This window comes from Micropterus salmoides, unplaced genomic scaffold, assembly GCF_014851395.1.
Source record: "Micropterus salmoides isolate LMB-PRFRI ecotype aquatic unplaced genomic scaffold, ASM1485139v1 Ms_hic_scaffold_1, whole genome shotgun sequence".
In the NCBI taxonomy this organism is placed as follows: domain Eukaryota; kingdom Metazoa; phylum Chordata; class Actinopteri; order Centrarchiformes; family Centrarchidae; genus Micropterus; species Micropterus salmoides.
Window position 1 is genome coordinate 49,146,900 of NW_024040040.1, and position 22,721 is coordinate 49,169,620.

Here is a 22,721-nt window from a genome sequence, read left to right on the forward strand (position 1 = left end):
GGGAAACGACTGGACAAGCTTTTGATGAGTTCTCTGAGATAAATATGTTGGGGGGATTTGGTGGTGGAATTAAAATGTCAGTGCATGCTAAGCTGCTGTTCATGCAGAAAAAAAATTAAACAGGAGATAGAGAGAGAGAGAGCAAATAATAATGAGATGCTCCACAGACAAGTGGACTCTCGTGGTCCTCTGGCATGTTGGTCATGTTGCTGATCCATCAGGGATTGGCAGGCTGGCGGACGTGTGTGGACTCATGCTGGTACTTCACAGACTTCGACCCACTGGCATTCTGTTTTACATCACTGTGAAAATGCCACCGTGGCCCTGCGGTAAAAAGTGTGACAACCTGTATGTAACAATACCAGTAAATGCTACATTTTAAACGCTCCGGCTGTGTGTTTTCTTCTTGGCAGGATGTGAATTTCACAGGCGAGGTGAAGCCACAAATGTGTATCGTCGTAACGCGATGACAGTTTACTAAAGATGATATGAATCTGTTAAATAACACCAAACGTACTTATCAAAGCTGTCAGTGTTTCTTTGCCAAGGCCCAGATTGGTCAGATCACTGATATGTGCACAGTGTATCAGAAATACTTAAGTGGAAAACTGTGATTCTGCTTTGAAATTTGATTTTTTTGACATCTGTAGTAGAAAGTGCTCATTGCTGGATTTTTCTTTTGCTCTGCACTTGTCAGAAATCTGTCAATCAAACAGTGCTGCCAGATGTGTGATGATTCTGTTTTTTCTTGGACTTTATGTAGATGAAGTTCACATTGACTGTTCCTGGTCATGCTAACTAGGAGATATTTCCCTGGAAAGAGCTAGCTGATTCTTAGTGTTCATAAGAGCAAATTAACCAAATGTGAAAGCTTTCATAAACTGGAGTTTGAATCACTGTTGTGCTATAACAATTGACAATGGAGAGCTGCAAAGTGGAAATTTATTAAAATGAAAATGCCACAAACTGCTGGTTGAAATTGTTGTTTTGGTGCTGCGGGGATCCGCATTATCATGTTTTCTTTTCTTTTCTCCACAGCTTCACTCAGACTCAGATCGAGGAGATGGAAGCGTGAGATACGTCCTCACAGGTGAGGGAGCGGGGACCCTTTTCAAGATAGACGAGAAGTCAGGAGACATCCACGCCACCAAGAGGCTGGACAGGGAGGAGAAGGCCTACTACATCCTCCACGCCAAAGCTGTCAACCGTTTCACCAACGAGGCCCTGGAGGGTCAGTCCGAGTTCATAATCAAGATCCACGACATCAACGACAATGAGCCTCGGTTCACCAAGGACCCGTACATGGCCAGCGTCCCTGAAATGTCTGACATCGGTAAGTGCCTGCCATAAATATTCCTCACACTTTCATGAGCTCTTCATGTTGTAGTATCCATATACACTATAGGGCTGTGAGATCATTCATCAGTCCTTGACTTGTAGTGGAATGGTATCAGTAGAATATGAGCAGTGGAAAACAGTGGAACAAAGGTTTATTGGACATCAGTGTGATTGTACGTGAAGGTTCAGATTTGACCTGGGAAGTTTTGTCACAAAATAATCAACTCAAGGTCCCCTTACTTGCCTTTTCCCAGAGCCTTGAATTACATCCCTTGGTCTTCATCAGCAGGGACTCCATCCATCTCCTGATGAAGACTGTGAGATGTGGTTGAAAGCTCTGGAAAAGGTTCATCTTGAGTTAAGATTCGTCACACAGTGTGATATGATAAACACCTAAATCATTAGGCATTGTAAAAGAATCACCCATACCATACACAGCCCCACCCACCCCCGCACTCCTGAGTTTGGCCATATAGAGAAATGATGAATGAAAACTAAACAACCCCAAAAAATAGATCAGTAAATAATAATAATAATAATAATTCATCAAAACAATAATCAGGAGATGAAATGATCATTAGTTGCAGCACAAATACAGTGTATACAGTATGAGTGAATGCAGCTATGATGTAACTATGATATCCAGTAAGAAATGAGAAATAAGAAATTAGTTGTTGAATGTGTACACCAGACAAAGCGAGTTGCATTTATTGTGCAAAACCATATTTATTGATCATAAAACAGACAATAATTAAGTGCTTACACAAATGAAGGTGTGTGCTTGTGCGTGTGAGGAGCAGGATTAAAAGGCTTATGATTCAGATAGGATAGAGACGTTCTAAAATGCCAGTCTTACCGGATCAATGGGACTTTATCAATCATAATAATGATGCAGACTCAACAAAGAGGGTCCGACTAATTAAGTGAGAAAGCCTAGGAGCTGTTTTATGACCAGAGAATAAACAAGGTAAAGCGTCTCTGTGACGGTTACAGCACTGGTGCAGATAATCTTTTAAATACAGTATTGTATCTTATTAAAACAGTATTCAATTTAATTACCAGCATTGTCAGCTGTGTCATCACAGTGAATAATTATGGATTCCATTGCCGCAGTGCCAGTTTCTGAGACAGCACCATTTGCTGTATTCTTATTATAATTTCTTCTTGTCATTCAGCACCCAATTAAACTTTAATTCACCGTGCACTTTGGCTCTAGCTCTTAGTCTAAAAGTACATACTGGACTCATGAATATAGATAAACAATATAAAAAGGTTCCTAATCAATACTTGCATGAAAACATGGAGTGAACTCTCTGTTCTGCTGCTGCTGCTTCAGGGACTGAGGGACATCGGTCTTGCAGCCCAGACATGTGACAGAGTTGTCACTTGGTTCAGCAACCCCAAGAGAGAGGCCAGCACTTATCTAAGGGCAGCACGGGTGCCCATGGCAACAACCGAGGTGTGATGTCACCGCTTGGCAGAGCATGTGTTCACGAGTGACTGCGTCGAGACACTGCCCCTTTAAATGTGACATACACTTTGAGTTTTATTATAGTCTCACAGCTCTGACGTTCTTCTCTCGGACGCTTAGTAACAGACGACTTTGACGCTCCCCTTCTTTGACAACTGAATGATTATAGTTGAAGGTAATTTACTCCCCCTGCACAAAAACTGCGATTATTCCTGACTTGTTTGTCAGAAAATTCTTTTCAAAAGCTCAAAGTCGGCGATGAGATGGCTGATGTGGATCAGTGATATTTTCTAAAAGCCGCAATGTCAGAAAAGCCTCTTTGAGTCTAATTCCCTAGTTAAAGGTATTAGTGATCAAGGTTCGGTGAACTTGCTCAGGAATCCTCCCGAACTGTCACTTACACCAAATCAGACAACCGTGGTCTTTCTCTCTCTGCTTTCTTGGTCCCCTAATTTTTTTTTTCCACAACATCCTTCATCCATACAAATGACATTGATTTTAAAGGAGGGGAACTCTCCTCTCGCCCCATTCAGATCATAACTGACATCAAATTAGAGAAGTTTCATGGAGTCGTTATCCCATTGTATTGCACAATTCTATATTTATACCACTTTGCCATTAAATATTTCTACTCAATTAATTTTCTTCTGCATGTAATGAGGCAACACTTGGGCCCGCAAGGCGCCATTTGGGAGGTAGCACTTGGCTAACCATTTCCCTTTGTTCTACTGAAACGGGGCTTCAGCATCTCTGGAAGAGAAAATGGATCACAGTCATTCTCCTGCTATCAGATATTTGGCTTCTTAGACACTCCAGATCTGTGGATACGCTAATAGGCTTGGGGGTGGGGGTTGCAAAGAACCGGTGTCGGTGCTGCTTGTATGCTTAGAGAGATATACTTGGAAAAATACATTAGGACTTATCGATTACCTGCAAAAATCAATCATGTATAAGGGTATAAGTGGCCAAGGAATAAAGATTGGTTTGGGTAATGCAAAGGGACAGAAATGATCAGTCACATTCTGCATGAGCATGATTAGAAGCGGATTGGACACACCATCAGAAGGTGCATCAGCTTAACCAATTATCCAGCAGGTAATTTTCAGCAGTATTGAAGAGTTGATCTAAATCACTGTCATGAATCTTTTCCCCCCAGGCACCTCTGTAATTCAGGTGACAGCCACAGACGCAGACGACGCCACCTACGGGAACAGCGCCAGGGTGGTGTACAGTATCTTGGAGGGCCAGCCGTACTTTTCTGTGGACCCAGAAACCGGTCAGTGTTGAGTTAAACGTAAATTCCACCCCAAAATGCAAACAATATAGAGCTATTGGTGGTGTAAACTCCCTGCCTCCATTTTGTTGTGTTTGTTGTTTGAGAGTGTAAAGTCAAGTCAAGTCAATAACAATTCATCTAGGAACTGAGTCTTAAAACAAGCGGAAAGATCTGCCAGAGCAGTGAGAATATTTCAACATGTTTTCCAAAATCCAGTTGTTTCAAGAATCTTCACTTTTTGAAAAGCCAGAGCATTATGCTATATTCATGAACAATGGGACTTTGGGGCTTTTTCACTGCAAAGAAATTTCCATCTGAAGTCACGTTTGTTAATATCCTAAAAATCTTATTTTCCTAAAAAGTAGAAAAATGTGCCACTACAGTAGCAGCATATTTAAACCTGTTTCCAATAGGACTTGGTTCAAGGACTTTATAGAAATTATTGTCATTATCTTGAATGAATCAGCATGGCTTTGCTAGAATCAAGTAAAACTAAACTTTATTTTATAAAATGCTATGAAGTAAATGATTGTCGTTGGAATTAAGTTTAAATAATCTCATAGGATAGATGAGACTTTAATCACTTTACTGACAACAATGACGTGATAAAGTTGAGATTTTTGCAGTGTTGCGATCTTTTCAGCTCAGCAGCAGTGGGATTTGATATCAGAAATGTATCGAAAACATCAAACATGAACCCCCTTGTGTTAGTGTTGGTCATTCAGAATAAAAAGACAGGGTCTTCTTTGTAGACACTTCATTTTGCACCAAATGTAGCTCCCATACAAGAAATAATCCATCATACAAAAGGCAAAGATTATAATTTATCCTTATCAAGTGTGGCCTCAGTAGACCAGCATGTACTGCAGCCATGAAGGATATTGCTTTCTAACTAATGTGCACTACTCCTCAGCTCTAACAATACTACCGCCGTTGCATCCCCCACCTACATATGTAACCCGCAACAGAACGCAACAGGTTTACACCCTTCGTCTGGAGGTGGCCATTCTGGGAAACATGACAAATCACGAAGTGAAGCAGAAATAGAGGAGGCTAGCTGAGCTTTACCAGGAACGTAAATTAAAACAATTTATCATGAAATAACTCTGTAATGCTGTGACTGTAACCGAACCAACAATACCAACATGTATGCCTCCTCTTGCAGGCTGATCGGGCGAGGGGGATTTGTAGTAGAGAGAGTGGCAAATCACCAACCCCCAAAATGTAGCGCTTGCTAGTTTTAATCATTAATGTGCGCTTTGGAACACATCCTGCTCGTGTCTTTTTTGCTTAAACAAAAGGGAAACGACAAAAAAAGCCATTTGCAGATTAGTGGAGGGATTAACAGTAATATGGTTTATCCCACATGTGGTATGTAAGCTGACATCCCCTCTTACACAAAGACATGCCTGGACATCACATTATAAGCAGGATTTGTTTCTCCTCTTCTCCTCTGTGTGTGTGTATTGTAGTCATTAAGCAATAACAAAGGTAGACAAAGATATAGAGCAAGCGGGATGCTGCTAGAAGGCGGGCTGTGCGTTTGCTCCTTTTCTTGCAACACCGGCTGAACGATTGCTGTTCTCTAAACAGTGTGTTGTCCGTGAGATGAATTGCACATTGTTAGCAGGGAAAAAAACAAGTTGCAGTGTGCCTGCATTTGGTTTTTGCCATGTTATGTATGGGGGGAAGAAAAGAGCAAAAGAGGGCTTCTTTGAATAGTGTAGGCCAGTCTGTACTGAGTCTGAGTGATGCGCCACATCAGCCTCTCCCGTTTCCTTATTGTTTGATATGCAATGAATCATCCATTCAGACTGAAAGTGGTGAAGTTTGTCAAAGCAGTTTATTTAGGGTGAAATATTTTTTTTTTCACCTTTTATCTCCCACTCTACTACGTGTTTCTGTCTCTCTCCCCCCACCTGCTTCTTTTTTTTACGATGCATCAAATTCAAACGCGTAATAGCAGACAGGATTTAAGACCGGCTCAGATGGGAGATGGAGCACACCTTTTGAATATGCTGCCAATTACCGCTTCACTCAGTCTCTGTCCTGACTCCAAACTAGAGATCTAACGTGTCAGAGCCGAGAAGTAAGCAACTGCATGGCACTTGAAAGGCTAAACATTAACAGAGTCTTAATTCCAAAGAGAAGATAAATGCATTTGGAGGTGAATGTTACACTTACAAAATTAAAGGAATGCGCTGTGGTTTTGGTAGATTGGCCCTTTGGTCCACTTACCAGTTAAATCATGAGAAAACAGACACCAAAATGTGCTCCTGGGTGGCCACTGAGCTCCATGCCACTGCGCATACTAAGCAAGAGCACTGACCTTTCAGTAATAAAATGTTCATAGTGGTTTAATTATCTGGCCTGCAGAAGCATAAATAAAAAGAACAGTATCAATACAGCTCATATAGACAAGCTTATATTTCAGAAATATTTTAGGGGATTGTTAGATATACTATTTGTTGACTGTGTTCATACTGTATATCTTAGTTACATCATAGCTGCATTCACTCATACTGTACACACTGTATTTGTGCTGCAACTAATGATTATTTCCATTATCATTTCATCATGAATTAGTTAATAGTTTCAGTTTCCCAGAGTCTGAGGTGATGTCACCTAAATGTTTAGCTGACAATAAATTAAACGGAGAAAAGCAGCAAATTGGGGTGGTGATGGAGCAGTGGATAAGACACATCCCTTTGGTGTGAGAGACCTGGGTTCAACTCCCCACTGCGGCACATCCACCAATGTGTCCTTGAGCAAGACACTTAACCCCTAGTTGCTCCACAGGCTTGCGACCTCGACACGTATAGCAATTGTAAGTCACTTCGGATAAAAGCAACAGCTAAATATAATTGAAATATTCATACCTGCACTTAGAATAAAAACATGTTATTAATTAATGATCAAAATAATTGCCAATTATTCTTCTGTCGATCGATTAATTCAGCTGTACACTGGATATTGGTTTATTGTTCAAATTGTACGTTCATTTATCCTTATTTACACTATATCTATATGCACTTTGCTCCTGTTTGCACCTTGTAGTTAGATTGTAAACTGCATTTTGTTGCTGTGTGGAACAGTATACTTACTGTGCATAGACGAGAGATCATTCTACTGTAATTCGGAGCTCGATAAACTAGTTAGAACAGAGTGAATGACTTTCAACTAGCCCTTCTTTAAAAAAGAAACTGCATAGCTTAAACTCATCAGTTTCATAATTTTTTTAAACTAATTTTGTATTTCATGTTCCATCACACCTAAATGTTATGTTTGCTGCTGCAAAAGGACACTGTTGACCGCAGTTGAAGGTCAACGAGGTCACGAGTTCCTCTTGTGCTGAGCACACCTCAGAAAATGCTTTTAGTTATAGAAAGTGAAGAGTAAAATGGGCAAATGAGCTGCTGGTAGTGCAAGTGGTTAAAAAATGTTTGGGAACGCAATTCTCAGCAAGGTCAGATTTTCATCCAGGTTTTTAACAATCAAATTAAGCATTGATAAATGCTTTTAGGTTTGCCACTAATTATCGATTAGTGTGCCAATTATCTTCTTGATTGGTCAATTAATCACTTTGTCTATAAAATGTCAAGTAACAGTGAAAAATGGCCATTATAATTACCTAGAGCTAGAAGGTTGGGCCTTTAAATTACCTGTTTTATCCTTGCATCAGTTCTCAACCCAAAGATATTCAGTTAACTATCATAAATGACAAAGAAATGCATGAATTTTTCACATATTGAAAGCTGAAACAGGCAAACTTATGCCATTTTGGGAGGAATTCTGAAATTCTGATTTTCTTTATACATATTAAAACTGAAATATATGAAAAAAGAGGCTTATGATTCACTTGACTAGGCTATTAATTAATAATATAGATTAAAATAAACTCTCACCACAATTCTGTGTATTTTTCCTCAGGCCTGATCAAGACAGCCCTGCCTGGCATGGACAGGGAAGTCAAGGAAAACTACCAGGTTGTGATCCAGGCTAAAGACATGGCTGGACAGATGGGCGGCCTCTCAGGAACCACCACAGTCAGCATCACCCTCTCCGACGTGAACGACAACCCGCCACGCTTCACCAAAAGTGAGTACAGCCTCCTGGAAACCCACACACCCACACACACACACACACACACAGAGTGACCAGTACTCAGCCCATGAAAAGCACTTGTCATTGTGAGCCGGTGCCAGGCAGGCAGCCCCCATCTGGTGTCAGTTTCAAAATGAATATGGATTATTTCAGGGAGCTCTGGGTTTTGTGTGACTAAGGCGGGCCTCTTAAAGGCAGCGAATAATTAAATATAGAGCCACATGACAGAGTGAAGGGTCCTGCAAAGTGCATCAGATCAGCCCTGTAATCCCTATTAAACGAAGAAAGTACATTCACTGGGTTTTATCTCCCCTACTCTTCCACTCTCTTTGTCTATCTCCAGCTATTAAGTCTATCTTCTGCTGCCTTTTACTACATAAAACCAAGTGCTCGAACTGTCCTTGGTGCACCTTTTCCCTCTTTTTGTTACCCTCTAACTCATCAATCATCAATCCATCCTTTCTTCTGCCTTCCTACTCTCTTTCAGTCTCACACATTGTCACCCTTTCTTCTCTCAGCCCCCTCCCACCCGTCTCACTTCCTCTTGTGCATCTGGCAAACGGCGAAGGAAGCCAGATCAGACTGACAGATTACTGGTGTCGTCGTGTTTCCCCTCAGTAACAGCAAGTGCCAACTGTACAGTGGGCGCCGCCTGTGCACAAACGCACAGCACACACGCAGCCGCACAACTCCCGCCGTCACCCTCATTTATCACGGCCTCCTCCCACCAGCTCGGGGGAGGGAGGGGGGTGAGGCAGACGCTGTCGTCTCAGGCCCATATACCAATGAATGAACAGTGAGAGGACGGAGGGAGATGGATACGACAGGGATGGAGGAGGTGACAGGAGGGGAAGATAGAGGAAGAAAGAGGAAGAGTGATGCGGGCGACATAAAGACAGCCTGTGATGGAGGGAGGGGGGGAGACAGACAGAGGGGAAGATTGAAAGAGGGAAAAAGAGGAAGAGATATTGTAATGGGACACCCAGAGGAGGTAGAGTGTCAGGAAACGATATCATTGTTGTCTGCCGGAGTGATGCCTCTTCTTTTCCACCCAATGCTAAATACCTGTTAGCCCAGGGAAACCTTCTTGTGGTGCGTCGCTTTCAGTGTGTGTGTGTGTGTGTGTGTGTGTGCGGAGGCAAGTGTCAGCGTCACAGAGACCTGCCGACTCAGGCGTTGCCAAAACACTGTCAGCATGTTTTATTAGTGTGTCAGTGCTGTTTGTCTCCGCAGGCTGTGTGTATATCACGCCCGTTCCCTCCTGCAGTCCGGCTATTTATTTAAGCATACGAGATGCAGCTGGGGACGCCGCGGCCGACAGGCAGCCATCAATTTATATCCGCCTCAAACCAGGAAATCATCTTACCAAAAAAAAAAAAAAGAAAAAAAAGACAATTAATTTATGTTGAGCAAATTGGCTCAGAATTTATGCTACATATTAAACTTTCAGTAGCGAGTAAACTTAAGTGAAAGGATAAATGTCTGTTTTGGAAATGAAATATGTTTCATCGCCCATGAAATGTCTTTCCACAGCTGATCTACGAATGTTGCAGCACTAAATCTCCCAATCGCCTTCTCCTTTTCACACACACGCGCTCTCCCCCACTCTTCTATTGCTTCTCTCTGATTGGACTGACTCACTCTCTCTCTGACTTGCTCTCTTGTATTCTTGCTCTCTGACTCACCCGCTTACACTCTTTCTTTTGTCACTAACAGGGTCATAAAAAATACAGATGCTCGTTGGGTGGCAGGGGCTAGGGAGTAAGGGGATATATCCTATGTGTTTTTGTAAATGAATCTCTAGGTGAATTCCTATTCCGGCCCTGAGGGTCAAAACAACAACAACAACAACAACATTTCACAAAATACCACAACTTCTTGTTGGTGATTGGACGGAACCTAGGTCATTTCAGAGTTTATTGACTAGATGTGTTACGGTAGGTTGGTGCTAGATTGGATCAGCTGGAGGGACACTCTAAACTCTACGCTGCGGGGATTGGTTGTCAGGAAACTGATCACGCTCTGGGCATGTGTTAAAGTTAACTAGAATGGTGAGCGTCACAGAAGTCCCTTCGATGGCTATCTGGCCATGCCTTTTGTTTTACTGAAAAATAAAGAAAAACGGCATACACACAAGGCTTCTTTTCTGCAGTGTGTTTCTGTGTGGAGTCAGATGTGCTGTATAGAGTAGAATAATAAAATATAGAGCCATATGACAGAGCGAAGGGTTGTCCTCCACATCTCATTCACGAAGTATTCTCATTACCATCTGTCTTTAACACACAGACCATGTTTCTGCTTTAAATCAACCTCATAGTCTACCACATCTGAATCTAAACATCTGTCCAGGTCCGCGCAGCTCTGATAAGATGGCCCTTGCGATGTCACTTGTTGAACAGCAGCCGCCCAGAATTCTTTCAGGCGTGTTTTAAGGGTTCCACGAGAAATTTTAATGTCGTGACATGTTCAAACATATAGAGACTTGCATAATATGAATGTCCTTTGTTAAAATATTCCCTTTTGATTTCAACCTCCTCTCCCATCCTTTCAACTCAGTTTAAAATTCATGCAAGTACTAGTACACAATTGAAATTCAATTCAGGAAATGACACTGAACTGTCACCAGGGACCTGGGTTCTGTCTGATCATAAACAAGAAGTGTTGTCCCATCTTTTCCATAATCTGAAATGTTGCTGCATTTTATGAAATGTTTTATGAAATGTCACTGGGCCTCATGCAAGAACATTTTTGTATCTTAACTTTCTCTTAATTTTATTTTGTACGGTGTGTGCCAGATTCAGCAAACGCTCCTAACTTCAGATAGCTGTGTAAATGACCCGCGTAAACATGGTGAATGCCTTCTATGCGCAAATGAGCGCTCTCATGAGAATTGTAAATTAGCATAATTAGTACCCCAATAACAACATATAAGGCTATGTGTCCTGGCCCATGTGTCAGGAAGTGTTCATTCGTGAAAATGACATGAGTAAAAAGAAGAACTTTAAGAGTTCAGAGATTGAAGTCCTGCTCTCTGAGGTCCACAAGGTAAAGTCTATCATTTTTAACAGTTTAAGCATTAGAATTAAGGGAATAAAGTCCACATTTACAAAAGCACAGCCCGTGGTTATCTAAACTGCAACAACAACCATTCATCTGTCTCTGCCAATATATCAGCATGCTGTCACTCTCTTCCAAAGGCCTGACGCGCTAAAGCATCCAACAGATTACACCTCCAGCTGACCTTATTATATTCAGAGACAAATTAACCTTCAGTTAGTGCATAATTTAAGTCGTTTTGCAGTTTGTGACGTTCATGTTGATATTGTGGAGTTATGCTGTAGCATCAATAGCCAGTTTAAATGGATTATGATATTGTTAGGCAATATGAATAAATTTAGGAATATATATTACAATTTCAATTCGAGTCAAACAGGATAATGTCAACATAATTATAAGTGTAATTTATATAGGATTTTCAAACTCAAAATTGCTTCAAAGTAATGAAGTAGTGAAAAACGTAGGTTGGGATAACAGCAGACTAATTGCACTTGACTCCTACGATATGTCTGGACCACTCTGTTCTACAAGTGGTCTTTCATGTTTTGTGTTTTGTGAAATGTTGTTTTGTTTTGACCCTCAGGGCCACCGTACATTTAATGCTTCTTGATTAAGCTTTTAATTTTGAAATAATTTTAAAAGAAGCATTGATTCACCTCTCCATGTGTGATAAACTTGGATGTAGAATAGAAATACCAAGGACGTGACCTCAGTTGTCATGGCCCTGCTCACACACACGCTCAGTCTTGGACTTGCTTACGCTCCTGCTTTCTCTAGCCTTTTCTTTTTCTGTACTCCTTGACAATGCTGCTGTGATTGACCAATTCTTCTTTTCATCCAACCACCAATTCACAAAGACAAACTTCTTTCTTCCCAGCCCTGTACGAATTCCGAGTGCCCGAGTCCACCGAGCTTGGCTCTGTGGTGGGAGTGATCCGGGCGATGGACGCAGACATCGGTGAGAACGCAGAGATGGACTACAGGATCATGGGGAGTGACGGTCCCGGCATGTTTGATATCACCACCAACAGGAGCACACAGGAGGGCGTCATCGTGTTGAGGAAGGTCAGGGACCATCTGTTAATATTGGGCGAGGGCTGTAATGGGGCTGAGCAAGAGTGGAGTTTCTAGTGGGCGGTGTGTGTGTGTGTGTGTGTGTGTGTGTGTGTGTGCGGGGTGGGGTGGGGTGGGGGTGTCATCTTACTGTCCTGCTGAGAGATAAAAACAATGATATGCTCATTACATTACAGCTATTACAGCAGTAAGCTTCATGCTCAACAGTTAGTGCTTCGTTATCTTCTTTTGCCCTGGGTTTCGCCTGTCAAGCTGCCCTAACACTCTCATTGCTTGAGCTTATTGGTGCGCCACACTGCCTCAGAGGAAGCCATCCAGTCAAAATTTACATGTACAATAAAGGCTTATCTATACAGGAGACATTTCAGACGTGACTTTCAGTCATCTGTCTCATGCACGTCTGAAGGAACAGATAGGCTTTTATTTTAATCAATACAGCTGTCTACACATAGAGGACTGGAGCTGCTGCTGCTCTGCTTATATGCTCCTTTAGCTACACAGGATGTGTAGACATTGTGTAAATATTCTTCTAGATGTGCACTAGAAGTGAACATCAAAATAAGATACGACATCAAAGTTATTATCCTGTAGATTTTAGTCCTGGTTGATTTGGCGGCACCAGTGGTTACTAGTCGTAACAGCAAGTTCAATTTAATTTGTATTCATTTTTTTTATATATTATTTAATTTTATTTATATAGCAAGTGCCAATTCACACATTCATGCACAAAGAGCGGGTCTAGACCGTAGATGTGTGGTTTAATACTACAGCAAACGCTCCCTGAACAGCTACTGTGTCAGAGATACAACAGAAGAGCAACTGGTGTGTTCGTTTACTGCTCAGCCAAACAAACTCACATTGTTTTAATAAAGATGTTTGCACATGGGGCGAGATGTGTCCACACAACAGGAGGACACGGTGCTGTTAGTTACCTTGCTGAAGAGTTGGAGGTGTGAAGCCATTTGCCAGCAGCTTGTCATCACACAGCCCGATGTGGCTGCTTCGTCTTTCTCTGTTACTCTGCCATAATTTAAACTGATCCCCTGTCAAAATATCCAGAAAATGACCATGTCTTGTTTTGTAGACATGTTGTTGATGAGCAATCACAGTAAGCACAGTAACCGCAGTGACAGGTTCCAGTGACTGGGTCACAGCACCCTGTATTTTGCCAGCTGAAAACTACTGGAGAGATAATTACACAATATAAATACTTTGAAGGCCTATTGTTGAAAAAATACAAACCATAAATAGCATCAAAAATGTTTCAGTAGATATGTAAATACAACATTATCTATCATCATCTTTATGAATGAAACTAAAAATGATTTAAGTAGGGTCAGTTAATTACTGAAACAGTCATTTTATGGTTATTTTTTCACACAGTTTCAAGTTTTTACTTTTATCTGTTTTGTTTGAGAATCCTTGACTTCATTGTGCATTACTCTTATATACGGGCAAAAAGGAGAAACAACACAATGAACTGCATTCAATAAAGAAAAAAGTCCATATTCCATATGCTCTGATAGACAGAAGATGGACAGTAGAGTTATTAGATTTTAACTTGCCCACACTCCCAGTACATGTGTTTTGAGTGAGATTCATTCTTCCTCCCAGCTGAGACCAAAGCAGAAATATTGATGCTCTGTATGGATCGCAGCATTCAGCGGTGTGCTGTGGTGTGTTTCTGATGTATTCAACAGAATCTGGCAGTTGCCTTATCAAGCGCCCTCTCTGCAGCCTTCGATCGATCGCTTCCATCATGCCATCATTAAGTGGAGGATGACATAATTGCCTTTTGTAGCCGCTGCGGTGCTATAGTGGATGTAGTGTGCGGGCAGAGTGTGTGTGGAGAATGAGCATGCCCTAATTCTGAACCTACTAATTAATTGGACTTGTCAAGTGGGAGTGTGTCCCATCTTCGCTTGTACTGGCCCTTCAAAGTCATATATTCCTCCCACTGACATGCGGTCCCCCCCTGCCTTAACAAGAAACGGCGAAAATCACTGACTCATATTATGTTATTATTCATGGCTTCAGAGAACGGCACGCTCCATGTGGATTTTTCAAGCTTTCATTGGCTGTTTCCAGCGATCACGAACCCAGCGTCCTTTCATATGTACAGTAGGCAGCCTGTGAGGAAGCTCACTCTGATCCAGCTGCTCCCGCGCCTGGCGCACAGTCATTAAAATGCACTGCTCCCCAATTATTTCCATCAATAGGGGGATACCTTCAGTGGCTACAACTTCAAAAAAAGAGTTCAGAACTGGAACATTAAAGCAAAAGCATACCGCCAACCTGCACTAAAATGCAGAAAACATTGGCAATCATGCAGAAATCAGGCTACTAATCATTGTGCACAGTCCATAAATTATAGGATGAAGTGAAGAGTAGTGTGCAGTAGATGCAAGATTATAGGGGACCATGTCTAAAAATTACCATAGTTGCGTCTTTTTAAGTAATCAAATAGGTAAAATGAAAGTATAGCAACAGAAAACGTCTGGCATAAACACATATTATAAGACAATTTATACATATATTTACTGTCAAAGCAACCCACCAAGTATTGGAAAAAAGTGTAGATGTTGTTATATCTTTATGAGGGTCATCATTTCTCTTTTAGAAATGTATGTGCAGCACCCTAATTATTAATAATCTCACATAATACTTATGTATAATACCATTTTTAATTAAGTATGAATATCGTTTAATGTCAACCAAATACCTAAAATATAAACGTAGAAGTCATCAGCTTCGTCATTCAACAACCATCAGTCAAGAGATTCTTTGATGTTTTTTTTAAAAGTTATTTTTTTTAATCTTTTTCCATCCTTATTAATAGACTCAAATGTGTACAACCTTGATACACCCTTAAACATTTAAATAGTACATGTTTTTCTCTGCATTATGATTCATATTTTCCATCATGGAGTCAAATGAAACACCACTGACACTCCAAACAACAATATTTTCTCTGTTGTTTTTGTACTAATCTGACATGCTGATCTCTTGATTTAAAAAAAAAAAAAGAAGCAGCAAAATGAACAGATGTCACCCAGCAAACATCCAGCTACAACTTTGATTGATTGTTTCATAGAGTGTGGCGGGGATCAGAAAAATCAAGTTGAAAAGCACAAACATCCAAGAAGTTGCGATATCTTTGTTTCTGCCTAATGAAACAGAAACAAAGAAAACAAAAGAAAAAGAAAATGTACATAGTTTATACACTATTTAGTATGAATACTGAAAAACTGCAATTATAAGTAAAAGAGAGAAACACTAACTTCACCAAACCAGATTCCCTGGCGAGAGAGCTGTTTTTGCACATTAACCTGGCCATCGTCATATTAGTTTTCCACCAAAATGCCACATCAGTCACATTATTCAGGACAGCAGTTAGTGTAAGGCCTTTATATGTCCAAAAGAGCGCAGACCTGATCTGTGCAGCAGCCCATGTGTGTCCATCAACAGTCTTGTTAGTGTCCTTGAACAAGACACTAAGCCCCCTCACACGCGCTCATTAGACGATGCTCTGGAAAAGATTGTCAGTTTAATGAATAAAATCCCAATCTGACCTGAAATTAAATGTGGCAGGATGCACTGAATGGATATTAGTTTTCCCAAGATCAACAGCTGAGCGTGTTGCTGCATACAAATGAATGTTTAAAAGTAAACAAAAGCTGTGATTGGAGCAAAAAACAAAAAGTCACTTTTCAATTTTCAAAGTCAATTTTCTTTTTAATTCAAGAAAACAAAGGAAACACGTTAAGTTATATTTCATTAAACATCTTAGTCATGCGTCTTCTTTCTCTTTTGCAGCCTCTGGACTATGAGAGGAAGCGGCAGTACAGTCTCCGTGTTCAGGTGGAAAATGTTCACGTCAACCCTCGCTTCTACTCCGTCGGGTCCTTCAGGGACGAGGCCTCCATCAAGATCATTGTGGAGGACGTGGATGAGCCGCCGGTGTTTGAGCGTTCCAGCTACGTCATGGAGGTCAAAGAAGACGCAGCCAGGAACACCGTCATTGGCTCCGTTAGTGCGTCTGATCCTGATGACAAAAACAGTCTTGTCAGGTACTGAACCACATCTTATCTTAAGGGACCATATCACATATTGTGCCTGTTTTTGTCCGATCACTAAAAGTCATATATATTTAACTCCACAGCGAACCTTTACGCAACCTATGCTGCTGTGTTTTAGATTATTTAACGCATTTTAAGTCAGACATTTGTTTCCATCCAATTCTGTAAAATTTGACAAAAAATCATCTCAAGCTCCCCTTCCTAGCATTTTTTCAGAGCTTTCAACTGCTTCTGAGCACCTTTAGGATCTCTTTTTCTGTGCAGGTCAAAAAGTGAAAGTTTGAGCCAATACAGTGAACCTAAAAGTGCTCAGGAACAAACAGTAAGATGAAGATAAAAGTACCGGATAAAGCTACTGAGCACATCAGTTTAAATTTTTAATAATTTAAATTTAAATATTTTTTTTTACTTTTTAATTAAGACTACTTGAATTATTTATAATAACATTATCATGAAGTGAGTGGTTAAGTGCAGACTGATTTGAATATAAATTTCATACTGTGCGAACGTGAATGTAAACCAACGCCTGGAACCAACGGCGTCAAAAAATGCAAAACTGTTCATACATAATGAATTTGAAGATGGTCAGCAAAAAATTGAGTGATTGGAAGTTAAGGAGATAAAGCAAAAAAAATGTGAATTGTCATGTTTGTCAAGTTTTTAAGACTAGTTGTTCTAATTTTTTTTATATATAAATATATACATATATACATATATATACACATATATGTATATATATATATATATATATATATATGTATATATATACATATATACATACACACATATACATATATACATATACACATATACATATATATACATATACACATATATACATATATACATATATACATATATATACACATATACATATATATATATATACATATACATATACATATATATACATATACATATATGTATATATACATATATGTATATATATACACATATACATATATGTATATATACATATACATATATACATACATATATATACGTATATATATACATATACATATATACATATATATATACATATACATACATATACATATATACATATATATACATATACATACATATACATATAAATATACATATATATATACACACATATATATTAAACCTACATGAATCACAAGAATGACATAATTTCAGGAACTCTTAAATATCTCAAGGTGAAATGCGTTGTGCAACAGCTTACTTTAGACTTTTCATAACTTTATTCACATCTTCTCAAACTTTTTCATTTCAAGGACTCTCCAGCAGACCAATTTAATCTGAACTTACCCCCATCTAGTATGATTTTTTTATCAAAAAATTCCGTTGTGTCCCAGTCTACACTTCTACTACCTACTCTATGAATATATAGTCTCAAGCTGATGAAACACAGAGCAACTTTTAGAGCAATCGTGCGGGGCAACGTTGCCATCAATGGTAATGAGTAAAGATTACAACCGTAATCCCCTTCCCCCACCACCACCCCCGGCGCCTGCACCGCCGCTATCCGTTCAAAACATAGTCGGACTTGCCACCAGTAACATTGCCCGGCAACATTGCTCAAAAAGCTGCCCCGTGTATCATCAGCTTCAGTAAAATCTATTTGAGGAATTTGACTGCAGAGGTTCACATTCTAGATGAGAAGTTAAGTGAACCTTATAAAAACCCATATACATTTCAGATTGAATTATTTATTCTAATAATTGTGAAATTACTTAAATGTTTTGTTGTGAACGCACTTTAATCCATTAAAGTGGTCTTGGACCCTTAATGGAAGAACTATTTACAAACAACACCTGTTGAACTTATGACTTTCTGCATTCAAACAATGTCAGAGCTCCCATTAAGTGGATTATTTAAATATTAACTCTAAAGGTGGTAAGTTGATCTTTGTGCCTAGATGTTCAACATAAAGACAGCATTAAAATATATAATGAGGCTTTGGTAGAGAGACACATTAGTTTGTCAAATATACCAAATGCTACTAAAAACTGAAATGCAACAAAAGTTCAGTTATACAACTTAGTACGTGGAGATACAAAATTATGCAAGCATTCTATTAAATGGAATGGCAGTAGGGTGTGAGTCTGCGCCTTCCACTCTGTCTCAAAGACTTTTTCATTTTTATGATGCACTAAGGGAGTTGGCTCTCAAGGTTGAAGTTCCACCACTTTATTGCAGGTGTCAAATATGATATCATTCTCTTTTATCGCCCATCATCAAGGAGGTAGCTACCTCATGGCATTTAAAGCCGCACAGTGGAGAAGGAGGGCCTGGGAAGCCTGGGGGCTGCCGGGCATGAGGAAGTCACTGAGACGGTTATCTTTATTAGCTACCACCGCTCCTCACAACACACACAGACACGTGCACGTTTAGGCACGGTGTACACAAATCCCCTAGTAAGCAAGTGTGTCTGCATGCATGAACATGTGCAGGTATACAGACATACAGTTACTTAGCTGCAATGATGTTAGCTAGTCAGTCAGTGTTGTCCCATGTCAGTATGATCGAAACTCACTACTCATGTTAACGCCTCTAAAACATGAACATTTCAAAGATTTGAAACCTGAAATTAAAAAAACTAATTTTCCTCTTGTCACATATATAGATGGCAGTTTCGTTCCCAGAGTTTTTCTGCTGTATGGGTCGCTCTGTCTTAAAAAGCTGCCAACTCTTAAAAGAATTTTATTAGTCCCCATTTTAATGAAGCGTTTTAGTGCTGCAATATTCTAAATGCTGTTTCCAGTTTTCAGCTGACCAAGGGCAGACTTTGGGAAAAAACACTGAAAACTTTTAAATAGTTTGGCGTAAAAATTGAACAGTTTAGAGACTGAATATGCATTGAAAAAAACAAACAACAAAACATTAACACAGATTTGTGTTAAAACTTTCAAATTCTTGACCTTGAAAACACCTCAAGGTCCATTTAGTAGCTCTTCTGGAGCTTTCAAACTGTATTTCAACAATGCCAACATGGCCAACATTACTGAGAGGTCCTTAAAGTGCTTAAAATGGAAATAATAAATGGAAATTTGAACCTCTTCCATTGTATGATTACTATTGATGAAGGTCATGTGATGTGTTCTGAAGCTTTGGAAAATCTACTAAATGGACCTTGAGGTGAGATTGACTTGTTGAGTTTTTATTTTAATATATTTCACAAAATGTTGCTAGAACTTGCTTCACATTGAAATACAGCCATTGAAGTGTCGTTAGATAACGTATTTTTTGGAACCTAAACATTCATCTTTTCATCAAGATATAGCTCAGGTCAAACTTGACATCTTTTGACCTGCAAATCCCCAAATCAATACTGGATGCCCACTGACTCTTGTTCTTGAAGAATGTTTTCTGAAAATTCTGTGGCGAGCCAGCATGATGCTTCTTTGGTGAGGAAAGAGGATATATGTCCCAACCCGCTGATCACTAACATTTCTGTAACCCTCCATGTCCTTCTGCCCAGCCTCCCATCCAGCCAGCTGCCTGCCTGCTGAGTGCAGCGTTTTGGATGCCCGGTCAGGACGAGGCACGTTGTTATCTCTCTGCCATTAATCAGGGAAAGGGTTTAGGCCCAGCCAGCTGAATTATTGGGAATATTAGAAAAGCAATTAGTAAAGCCCACGGCCGACGCAGATTTAACGAGGTTAGAGTTAGTGTTGGGCAGGCAAGGTGATAGGAGCGGAGGAGAGGCAGGCGGAGATGAGGAGGGAGTGTTTAGATAAAGACACTAAAATGGTTAATGCAGGAGAAGCAGCAGGGAGGGGCTGGGGGGAGGTATCTGTGGAGGGAGAGAGCGGTGCAGCGGTGCATTGAGAGTCCGGGTTCATAGTCTCCCCTCGGGGGTCTCTTTCCTCTTACGCCGGCCCTCCTGATGCCTGCTACTCCATTAATCACACTGATGTATCGCAGTAGTCTGGGAAGCAGAGAAAAACAACACGACTGGATAACCTGTTGGCTCGTGTGTGTGTGTGTTTGTGCGGGGCTGCAAACACCTTACATAAATCCGTCATCACCACAGGACAGACTATTCGAGACAGCAGAAGACAGCAGAACATATATGTTAAAGGGTCAATTCACCAACGTAACAAAAAATATACCGTGTTACTTTCCTCTAGTTGTATCTAGTCATGCAGATAATTTTGGTTTTATGTGCCCAGGCTTATCTGATGTTTCTGCTGCCACCCATTGTTTGAGACCTTTGCTTCATCCTCAATTTCGCCCCTTGTGAAATGACAGCACAAGAGGTGCAAATAAACTTGGACAACATGTGATAAGCTGCTGAGAATAAACAGGTTACTAATTTAAAGGCCTACTTGTCAGTATAAGATCAGATTACTTGAAATATGAAATATTTATATTTGAAAAGATATTGTTTCTGTAGTCTTTTTTTCTTTTTCTTTTGAGCAGCACCTTGATATTTCATACACTATTTTTACTATTTGTGCGTCAGCAGAAGTCCAAACTTAAAATTATCCGCACAGTTAGACAAAGGGTAATTGAGAAAATATGTTTATTCTGATTTGTGTAAAGCAAGCTTTTACTAAAAGTCTGACAATGTTTAGAAGCGGCTTATTAACTCTTGTAGTTTGGCTCATTTATGCAGGTGAAAACCAATTTTGTTCTCTTCAACAAAGTTGGCCTTTCTTCTGAGGGCAAACGGCTGCCTGGATTGATACTAAAATTCATCTTTTTCTTAATGTCTTCTCTTGTGGTATGAATAGCAAAGAAAGGAAATAATGGCAGAGTGCAGACAAGTCCGTCATGCTTAGTCAGACTTGTTTTGACTACCTCCTGAAGCTGAAACCCTTCTAACCACACAGAATGTCAATTTAACCGAGACTCAACAGTAAATGCAACCATTTTCGCTCTGGTTCATACCGGAGAGACTCTGTAAATGGGACTGTCCCCTGTGTCCCTCGCCCATGGAACACAACACACAAAACCTGAGCGCACAAGTTTATAAACCCGTCCCCGTGTGTGTGTTTTGTGCAGGTACACTATTGATCGGCGCACAGACATGGACAGAGTGTTCGACATCCATACGGGCAACGGGTCAGTGTTCATCCTCAGGGAGTTGGACAGAGAGGAGAACGCCTGGCACAACATCTCCGTCATCGCCGTGGAGTTCAGTAAGTGCAGCAAGACTGGAAGCAGATATTTCTTCCTCTTATTCTTTCAGCCAAATTGGATTTTTGGAGTTGCTGCCAACCCCTGAATGTTGTGTGTTGTTGTAGAAAGGGGGTGTTTTGAGTACTAGAACAGTCACTGCCAGTTCACCCAGTATTAGCTGGTAGGTGTTTGTTTGTTTTCACACCTTGAGTAGCACTCGAATGGCCTTTATTTAACTCACCTGCAGAGAAGCCCCGGCCTTTATTTGAAACCAGCCGACGTTATCAATACCTAACCTGACCTTCCTTCATGTGTAGGCCTGCCTGGTGTCTTAAAAAAAAAAAGAAAGTCAATTTCCATTAATACAACACCAAAACCAGTGTACTCAGCAATCGGCTGATCTGAGTTTTTCTTTTATTATTTCTTTTTCTTTATTAATTTCACTCGACGTACTTTTTAAAAACTTTTTTTGAAAAATTCAGTTTTTAAGTTATTGTCAATTAAACAACACTTCCTGCAGATTCAAGTGAAAAGCTTTTCAGCCCTTTGAGTGACTGGAAAACTTTTAATGTAAAATGTGTGCAGGATGCTCCGAGTTTCATTGACAGTAACTTTTTTCTTTTGTCAGTATACTTTTTGATGTTAAATTAAAGGAATTTCCTGCACAGATGCTTAATTCCATTTACAACAGCTCAAACCCCAGAATCCCTCACATCTCTATGTTGTAGGATTTTAATGTACAAATTTCAGAAGCAACAAGTTTCAACAAGAGTAACTTAACGCAGATCGATGGAACAATAGAAGTAACTGCAAATAAAGAGACAATTAGAGCAGAATGTTTGTTAAAATACATGTCAAAGATTGAAAGGTTTTGAAAGCAGGGTGGTAGTAAGAATTAGAAAAATAAATTTGAAGGATTAGAAAAAGATAAAATAATGTAAACATATGGAATATAAGTATTAAAAGCTACATGTCACAGTTTCAAGGGAATCTAAAATAGCATTTTGTACAAGTTCGATTGCAAATCTAAAAAGGAAATATGAAAAAGAGCTCAGAGCAGAAAATTGGTGAGTATGAGATGTCTGTTATAATGATGGCATTACTGTCATGTATTATACTGAGTGTTTCATGTAAGCTCTTATAGTAAAGGTTATACAACCCACCTTACTGTTTTTTACTCACTCACTTGTTTTGAACTTTATCTGTT

At 39.9% G+C, this 22,721-nt stretch overlaps 1 protein-coding gene across 1 annotated transcript in view; it reads left to right on the forward strand.

The window, feature by feature from the left end:
* Positions 1-22,721, forward strand: part of LOC119912782 (cadherin-10-like) — a 56,620-nt gene that overhangs the window by 27,502 nt on the left and 6,397 nt on the right. Inside the window, 6 exon segments of the mRNA XM_038732046.1 lie at positions 1,039-1,333; positions 3,966-4,085; positions 8,016-8,183; positions 12,124-12,311; positions 16,137-16,390; positions 21,398-21,534. Of these exon segments, the coding sequence (XP_038587974.1) occupies positions 1,039-1,333; positions 3,966-4,085; positions 8,016-8,183; positions 12,124-12,311; positions 16,137-16,390; positions 21,398-21,534 (1,162 nt within the window).